At 38.8% G+C, this 9851-nt stretch overlaps 1 protein-coding gene across 1 annotated transcript in view; it reads left to right on the top strand.

Annotated features, from left to right (window-relative positions):
* DUSP11 (dual specificity phosphatase 11 (RNA/RNP complex 1-interacting)) overlaps window positions 1-8346 on the top strand; it is a 55889-nt gene extending 47543 nt beyond the window's left edge. The window contains exons 5-9 of the mRNA XM_006877700.1: window positions 3062-3122; window positions 7232-7278; window positions 7735-7810; window positions 8043-8228; window positions 8343-8346. Coding sequence (XP_006877762.1) covers window positions 3062-3122; window positions 7232-7278; window positions 7735-7810; window positions 8043-8228; window positions 8343-8346 — 374 coding nt within the window. The remainder of the gene's footprint in view (window positions 1-3061; window positions 3123-7231; window positions 7279-7734; window positions 7811-8042; window positions 8229-8342) is intronic.
* Window positions 8347-9851: the final 1505 nt, after the last annotated feature.

Genomic DNA, 9851 nt, shown 5'->3' with positions numbered 1-9851 from the left:
TGAATTCCTACCTGGGAGGTTTAACTCGCGAGTTTTCCCCCCCTGATCCCGGAACCCCCACTCACCCGCACCGCCTGGCCGCCCTGGCAAGCTGGAAGCTGAAACAGATACTCTTAAAAGTAGATCTAGCAGATAGTAAATATACCTCCTCCTTCCCCCCATATGACAGGGAAGAAGAGATAATGAAAACAAATAGGGGAGGAGGTGAGGAGGAGAGAGGAAGAGACTGGATCAGTGGATTCTAAGATAAATTTTCAAACTTGGTCATTTAATGCATGCCTTAGCTCTTAAATATTTTAAACCCTGTTCACAGGTCTTCCCCTGTACTTCAGAACCTAAGAGGCTTGGCTTTGCCTGTGATTGCCATGGCCTCTCCAAAAGAAGTAAATTACCTGATTTGAATAAGCTATAGTTTTAGCCTCAGAAAAACTTAGGGTACAGCTAGCTGCCTGCCAACTCACTGCTTCCTAGCTTTTGACTGAAACTATTAGAGAGTTTTCCTGAAAGCATCAAGGGCCTGCTTCCTCCGCCTCTTTAACCACGCAGGATTTGTTCCACGAGGGCTAGAGGTTCCTTATGACTCCAAGAGAACATATTTCTGAACCTTGGTTGTTCACAGTATGGTCCATTGAAAAGCCTTTTGGTCTTCTGCCAGAATTGTGTCAACATGGTTGCATCTTGCAGTGCTCCCTACCATAACAATATTGGGGCCTTGTTTAAGATCAGTTTTGGGTACCTCTGTGACAAGCTATATATACTCAAAGGTCCAGGCTCAGCACACTATCCAGTGCCTAGAGATGGGAGGGACTCAAAAAGAGCTTTTGCTTCAGGAAGCTCTTAACCTTTTCAACTTATTGCTAGGACATGGGGTACAGAGGTAATTAGCATTTGTCCCAGTTATCTAAGTGATTGTGAGATGGTTGGCTAACTATATATACTAAGTTAAGTTTAGTGAGAATATCCAGGGGAGGTTGAGGAAGCCCTGACTAAGAAGATAGCATTTGAGCTGGCTTGGGGATAGGAGCGTTTTGCCAAACCAAGGAAAGGGCAGCCCAGGTATTGTCAGCATGTGCTGTGAAGAAGCTGGCTTCTAGTGTGATTGGAGAGTAGTGTGAAGGGGCATGGGATTCATATGGCTATTTTCAGTGACTATTAGTACTTTCTGTGTGAAAGATAAGGAGCCGTAATGGCATTGTACGGTAAGCACTGGACCGCTAACTGTAAGGTCAACAATTCAAACCCATCAGCAGCTCCTCAGGGGAAAGATGATGCTTTCTTCTCCCTTAAAAATGTATAGCCTGGTAAATGATCTATACTATGGTCACTATGAGTTGGAACCAGTTTTATGGCAGTATTTGGAAGACACTATTCTAGAAATGGAGCACAGAACAAAGTATTTGCCATTATGGGCCTGACATGCTAGTGAGGCAGAGAGATAATAAGTAACTCCATGGATGGTAGGTGGTAGTAAGTGCTTTAAAGCAAATTAAAGGAGTTAGGAGTGGTGATTGGTTAAGTAGCCTCTTTATTAAGATGTCATTGGACCTGAGCCTTAAAGAAAGTGAGGAACCAAGGCATCATTGGTTATGCCAGGGAGAAGTGTACGAAGGCAGAGGTAACAGCAGGTGCAAAGCCCCTGGGCCATGAGCTAAAGTCATTGGTATGTTGGAGGAATAGTCAGGAGGCCAGTGTGATCAGAACAAGAGAAAATAGGGTGGGATGGGGGCTGGGGAGTAAGAAGGAGGGAGGTGGTTTATATAGGTCTTTGTCAATTATAAGCTCATTGTGGGTGTACAGTTCATTTGGAAAGGCAAATTGAAATCATTTTATAAAGGACCTTACATGCCCTGCCCTGCCAAGTAATTTGGGTTGTCTTCTATGCTAACAAGATTTTTAAGCAAGGGAACAACATAGCTAAGCTTGTTTTAGAAAGAATGTTTTCCATGTGGAAGACCAGTTGGAATAGAAGAGATCAGAAATTAGGAGACTGATTTGTGTATCAACCCTTATAGAGATCAGTGCCTTACCACCAGAAACTGCCAAGAACAGATAAAGATTGTGTGGCAGTGAACTACACATCTTTTGTGTGATTTAATTTCTCATATATATGTGTGTGTGTGTGTGTGTGTGTGTGTGTGTGTGTGTGTAATTTTGTTTATTTTAAATGGTGGCAAAGAAATACTATGGTATAGTTGGACAGGTCCTAGACTTGACTCTAGTCTTGGCTCTGTTTGCCTGCCGTGAGGTTTGGGCTCACATCTCTAAGCCTCTTTGCTTTCTTTATAAAATAAGAATAGTGCTGTTTCTCCAAGTATTTCATGAGACACAAAACTCAAGAGTACTATAGAAGCTGTTTGCTGTTTTTATTGTGTAGTATCAAGAGTGAAGGCATTTCATTGGCTTCACTTAGAAGCAAAAGTTTTCCCCGCCCACTCTTTTTTCTATAATTAACCACTGGTCTACTAACCGCAAGGTTGACAATTCAAACCACCATCCACTCCGCTGGAAAAAGATGAGGCTTTCTGCTCCCATAAAGATTGACAACCTCAGAAACCCTACACAGGAGTGCTTTGAGTCAGAATCAGCTTGATGGCAGTGGGGTTGGTTTGGGGGTTTTATTCTACATTAAGCCAAATTGGTTTGTGTCAAGACACCATTTTAGTTGTTAGTACCTGACCAAGCCTTCTCCACTTTAAACCATTGGATCTAAATGGGACTGTGCAAAATTTCCCAGGGAAAATGAATTTTGGCTTTATTAAATGGTTCTGTATAGTATGGTTCTTAAAAAATGTTCCTTTTCAAAGTTATTCCTGTGTAGGGTTATGCTAACTAATAAATATTGTTGTTAAGTGTCATCGATTCGGTTCTGACTCATAGCGACCCTGGATAGGGTTTCCAATGAGTGCTGGTGAGCTTGAACTGCTGACCTTTTGGTTCAAACCGACCTTACAGTCTAGCACATTAACCCACAGTGCCACACCATTACTCTTTAGCAAATTGCACAATTTTTTTTTTAGTGTGTATGTTTCACTTACTTAAGTATTTATTTCCTGTTTTATAGATAAACTTATTGGAGTCCACTGTACCCATGGTTTAAACAGGACTGGCTATCTCATCTGCAGGTGAGTTGTTAGCATCAGAGGCAGACTATTTTTACATTGCTCTTGTCTGATTATAATAGTAATGTAAGTTGTAGAAAAAAAACTATATATATGTATATATATACACACATACATACTGTTAAGTGCTGTTGAGTCAATTCTGACCCATAATGACCCTGTATATGGTTTCTGAGGAGCAGCTGGTGAGCTTGAACTGCCAACCTCACAGTTCAAATGGCTTTGCAGTCTGGCACGTTAACCCACAACACCACACCAGGACTCTCTCTCTATATATGTACATACATATATATACATATATATATATACACACACACACATATATATGTATATATGTGTGTGTATGTACATAGGAGGGTCAGAGAAAAAGAGGAAGACCCCCTGCGAGATGGATTGGCAAAGTGGCAGCATCAATGGGCTCAAGCGTAGCAACAATCGTGAGTTTGGCCCAGGATCAGGCAGTGTTTCGTTCTGTTGTGCATAAGGTCGCTATGAGTCAGTACCGACTCGATGGCACCTAACAACAATAACAACAAATATACATATATATGTATACGTATATATATGTATATATGTGTGTGTGTGTATGTGTGTATATATATGTAAAGTGGAAAGTCAGAGTACCTTGTAATCTTGCTCCCTACCCAGAGATGACCATAACAATTTACTGCACATCGTCCAGACTTTAAAAAAAAAAAAAATATGTATATATAATTTAATAGTATCATATTTAGTTGACGTTCTGTTTTATAACAATACATATGTGATGGACATATTTCTATGAAGTATATGACAACCTCTTTTTTTGGTCTTAATTTTATTACATTCAAGGTGTTAAGACAAGTACAAAATAGCCTTATAATTAGGATACTGTGTCAGCCATAAAAAAAAGAGACATTACTACAGTATGAAAAGATTTACAAATGATCAAAACACACAAGCTGTGACAGAATTAACAGACAACTGGAAATGGGAAGGCTGCTTTTTTTTTTCTTTTAGAAATGCTAAATTTTTTAACCAAAAAAAAAACAGTTAAAATGCAGCAATCTAAGTATATATGAACTCCTGGTGTGGCGCTGTAGGTTAATGTGCTAGACTGCAAAGCCGTTTAAACTATAAGGTCGGCAGTTCAAGCTCACCAGCTGCTCCTCAGAAACCCTATAGAGGGTTTCTATGGGTCGGAACCAACTCAACAGCACTTAACAACAACAAATATATATGAGGACTTGAAAGAAGCAGTCTTAATATACACTTAACTACTATTAGTATAACAGATTCCCTTAGAAACAGCCTTTGCCAATACATGCCTACTTCCTTCTCCTAGCTTTAAGGAACAATTTCCTCTATGGGGTGCTATTGTTGTTATGTACCATGGAGTCGGTTCCGACTCATAGCGACCCTGTACAAGGTATCTGAGGTTGTAAATCTTTATGGGAGCAGAAAGCCTCATCTTTCTCCCACGGAACAGCTGGTAGTTTCCAACTGCTGACCTTGCAGCTTGCAGCCCGATTCATAACCACTACGGTACCAGAGCTCCTTCTGTGGGGTGCTAATGCAGCAAAATCCATGAATAATGTCTTTTATTTTTAAAGTTACAACCTGCAGAGAAATTAACACTTGGGTAATCCAGATACAACAATGGCAGCCACTCTTCACATGTCTCTGAGAACAAGTCCCCTTGGTCTGTGCTGTAGAACCTTGTCCCCCCCTCACCACAGATCCTGTTCTGTGATAGGTCCCTGCTATCTTCAACCCTCCTCCCATATTGGCACTCACCTTATCCATCCCAGAAAGTGTTTTTAAGGTCATACTAACCTTTCTGGAAAGTGTTTTTAAAAACATCTAGGTATGTGTCCCAGCATACATGTTTGTTTGTTTTTTTCAAAGCCCTCTGTGTGCACCAGAGGTGAAGAAAATTGTGTTCTTGGCCTAAATATTTAATTCTTAGGGTTTTTTCTTTCCTTTTTAAAGCTTTAGAAGGGTTGAAAAGGTGTGATTCAAGTACTTGAGTTTTAAATGTCAGTTAGTTTTCCTGGGGTATAAAAGAGAGAACATCTCCATCTTCCAAACACACACAGGGTAAGAGAAGGGAAAGAGAGCAACCTGTTGAGCTGCATGTCGCTTCCCAGCCCCCTTCTGGCTCAGGTTCTTTCATAAGAACTAGTTATTCCTTCCACAATGTTGCTATAGGAGGCCACATTCTCCTTAAAGGCTGCTCTTTATTCATTGATAAATTGATGAACATAGAAATCGTTAAGTTCTTTATATTGTAGAACATTGAAGTAGTGAAGATTCCTGTATGAATATCTTTGAATACATATGCTATTGTTTCACTCAAAATGAAATTTCTAGGCCAGTGGATGTGTGTGTGTGTGTATGTATATATATATATATATACATACACACACACACATATAGAGAGAGAGAGAGTCTACTTTTTATGGCTTTTATGTTCATTTAGAAAGTATATATTGAACATCTCTTATTTGTAGGCACTGTGCTTGGGTTGGGGTTGGGGATACTTTTGTGAGCAAACAGATTTGACCTCTCTCTTTGTGAATTCTAGCAAGGAAATAGACATTAAAGAGTCACATATGCATCTGGAATTGCAACTCTTTACAAGTGTTAAGAAGGAGAGGTGAATAGTGCTGAAAGAGTATATAACAGGAGGATTTTACCTCACAGAGAAGGTTTTCCTGGGGATGTTTGAACTGACATCTGAAGGGTGAGTAGGTGTTAATTAAATGGGGAGGATGTTGAGGAGAGAATTCTGGGCATTAGGATTGTCAAAGACCCTGTAATAGGCAAGTGTATACTGAAAGAAACCATCAGCCTCGCCGTGCAGGAAGTGCAGCATTCAGATGGAGCTCTAAGTAGGGGTAGAAGCTAGATCGTGTGGGTCTATTTTTAAGATTATAAGAGCAATACAAAGTTATTGGACGTTTTTTATCGGGAATGAGTGTGTGAAACATAATCGCATTTGCATTTTCAACATTTCATTTTAGTTATTGAGTGGAGATTGCACTGCAGTGGGGGAAAGTGGAAACAAGGAGACAAGTTAGGAAGCTTTTGCAAAAGTCCATGCATACTGGTAGCTTGGATCAAGTTGCGGTGATCATTTAGGAAGAAAATGGGGCTGTATTCTGGAGTTAGGAGCTCTGGTGGTAGCGTATTGGTTACGAGTTGGGCTGCTTACTGCAAGTTTACCAGTTTGAAACTACCAGCCATTCTATGGGAGAAAGATGAGTCTTTCTGCTCTGGTCAAAATTTACAGCCTCAGAAACCCTATGTAGGGTCACTATGAGTCGGAACCAACTCCATGGCATATCACCACCACCACCACCAGTGTAGACTTGTTTAGGTAACTAGTTGTTCAAGACCACCACCACCACCAGTGTAGACTTGTTTAGGTAACTAGTTGTTCAAGACTTGGTGTTTGGTGGGTTTGAGATAGTAGTAACTGACAGTGAGGGTACCGCTTAAGTTTGGGCCCATACAGTTGGAATCCTGGTGTGGCGCTGTGGGTTAATACACTGGACTGCAAGATCGGTTTGAATTGCAAGGTCAGCAGTTCAGCCTCACCAGTTGCTCCTTGGAAACCCTATATAGGGTCATTGAGTCGGAACTGACTCAACAGCATTTAACAACAACGGTTGAATAGACAGTATTTTTAGATCAATATTAATACTTTTCTCCGTTTGTTTTTTACTTATTGCTTACCTAATAAATACTATTGTGTTTTGTAAGTCTCCTAGTTTTACTTTACAATCTGTTTTGATCAAGAATTACTGTTGAATTTTCCGAGATTTTTAATGAATTTTCCTACCTTTTTAATGTCTATAAGGTTGGTGCTGCATTTTCATTTCTTTCATATATTAAACTGTTAAATTAGTGTAAATAATCATATTAGTACCTTTTCTAAAGCAGGTCATCTTTCCATTCTTGGAATAAAGTCTTTTTATGTGATCATGGTATATCATCTTAATAGTTATTGGATTCAGTATACTGATAACTGATTAGTATATTTATAAATGACATTGGATCTTTCTTGAAAAAACTTAGTTATTTTCTATTTGTATATATAAATGACCCAAATTATGTTGTTTTGGTAGATATTTGATTGATGTAGAAGGCATGAGACCAGATGATGCAATTGAATGTAAGTATGAGGGTTTATCACTATTTTTATCAAAAGTTGAGGTGGAAATATAGATAGTGGTTGTGGTAGTTATGGGCCATGGAGTTAGTTCTGACTCATAGTGATCCTGTACAGGGTTTCCAAGGCTGTACATCTTTATGGGAGCAGAAAGCCTCATCTTTCTCCCATGGAACAGCTGGTAGTTTCAAACTGCTGACCCTGAGGTTAGCAGCCCAATTTGTAACCACTACAATCCTTGAAAATGTAGGTAGACTTCTCCAATTTCTAGGGGAAAAAGTTTATAATTCATTAGTTTTAATATAAAATAATTTGCCCAAAGTTTATAAAGGATACATCTAGAAATAATGGTTTATAACAGTTTGAATAATTAGTTACTGGAGTTCAGCTTTAATTTGCTTTCTCTGGGAAAGATTTGCTTTTTGTACATTTATTTCTAACAGTTCGTCTACTCTTCAGTGTTCAATAGATGCCGGGGACATTGCATAGAAAGAAACAACTACATTGAGGACCTTCTGAAAGGACCTATCAGAAAGTAAGTCTTGTGTTTTATGTGTGCGGTTTGTAGTTTGGGATGTCTTTTTTAAAATATAGTTTAAGTTGCATACATTGATTCTTACTGTAACTTGTTTATTTGTTGGGGAAACATACACAAATAGAAACAGGGAGAAAGGGGTTGTGATTTCATAGACAAAGTCTAGTCACTGAATTGGCTGCTCAATTTGGAAACCAGTTAATAATATTCTGTGGAAATAATTCTCTTTGAGGAATTGGGGTTCCAGTGTATCCAGGTCAAGTGGTTTTGAAGAATCAACACATCTCATGGAACCAGTCCATACCACTAATAGATTTGTTCACCAAAGACCTAAATATAACCTACATCAAACTCAAGTTCATCCAGCACCCTCTTGGCATTTCAACTCTCACACCCAGGAATTGCAACACCCAGTCAGGTACCTCTGCTTTCCCTTTTTCTAGTATTTAATAAAAGTTTGTATTATAAATTAATGAAAACATGTTATGACATAGGTCTGAGGAATTGACCTTTTCTTACTGATCATTGTCAGGTAGGAGGACTGTCCTGCTCTGTATTTTAAATATAGGACTGGGAAATCACAACAGGATGGGGAATGCATGAGATTTTAGAGACAATTGGGAAAGAAAAATTGTCATTGATTCTAAACTTATTTTAGGCAAACTATTTAATGTGCCTACCAAAAAGGATTTTGCATTCTTAGGCTACATTAAACTAGTGCCATAGTTATAAGGATTAGGGGGCTTGCTATTATTTAAAGAGGAAATAACAAATAAGAAAAATACTAAAATTCCAGTTAAGAAATTTGTGAAGGATTTAAATAGATAAATCACTTGGGAACCGGGAAAACCTCAATAGAGTTAAGCTAAACTCTTTTAAAAGATGTTGACATTTTTTTAAAGATGTAAACATTTCAGAGAAATGTTGCTACTGGAGTCCTGGTGTGGGTAATGTGCTAGATTGCAAGGTCGGTGGTTCAGGCTAACCGGATCCTCCTTGAAAACCCTGTACAGGGTAGCTATGAGTCAGAACCGACTTGATGGCACTTAACAACAATTTTGCTAGTCACACTGAAAATTGGTATCATTCTGATAACAAAATTTTAAAGGCAATAAAAATACAGGTTGAAATTAAGGAAATAACTTCAAAATATGTATAAAAATGTATAAAACTAGATTCATTGAGACATTCAAGACATTTCTCAGACTCCCTACTATGTGTCCAATACTGAGCTAGATGCTCAGGATATAGCAGTGTATGTACTGAGATATTAATCCCAGTGTTATTTATAATGGAAGAATTGATAGCAGCTTATATGTATAACAATGGTGAGTAGCTAAACTGTTATGTTCATATTATGACATTTCATACACCTTAAAATATGATAAGTGGGAATAATAGGGTATATAATTCAACAGTACAAGAAAGATGCTAAAGGAACAAACAAGATGGCAGATCAGGTGGTAGTGCAGTCAAGAGCTCCCTCAGCAACAACACAATACTGGACCAAGCAGATTGGGGATGGTGCCAAAACTCTGAACCACATATAAAGGAATATTTAGAAGGTTGATAGGATTACAGCTAGGGGAATTTGTCGCAGAGCAAAAAATCCATTGCTTTCTAAATCAAGATGCTCAGCTGCTCCCAGAGCCTCCATCTTGGGTGAAACCAAGCTGGAGAAGGAGCAGAGAAGCCACAGATGCTTGCCAGAACCATGGAGATGAAGAAGAGTGAAAAGGTAAGCCCATTTCCTGATCACATCTACTGGAGGCAAACAGCATAAAAAATACCAAAATACACACCCATCTAAGTATTAAGGCCACAGAGATAACTCCTGAATATGCCCCTCCCCCCCAAAAAAGAAAAAGATAACCATATCAACACATGTCCAGAAATGAGATAAAGAGACTGAGGCAAATAAGCTGGAATTAGACCTACACTCCATACTGGAAGGAGGGCAGGCTTTGGAAATGCCTGAGAAGGAATTCAGAAAAATAATTATAAAATGAATCAAAACACTATACAATGGAGTTGAGAAAAA

This window comes from Chrysochloris asiatica, unplaced genomic scaffold (assembly GCF_000296735.1).
Source record: "Chrysochloris asiatica unplaced genomic scaffold, ChrAsi1.0 scaffold00557, whole genome shotgun sequence".
NCBI classification, from domain to species: domain Eukaryota; kingdom Metazoa; phylum Chordata; class Mammalia; order Afrosoricida; family Chrysochloridae; genus Chrysochloris; species Chrysochloris asiatica.
Note: the sequence above shows the minus strand (reverse complement) of the source record. Positions and strands in the feature narration are given on the sequence as shown.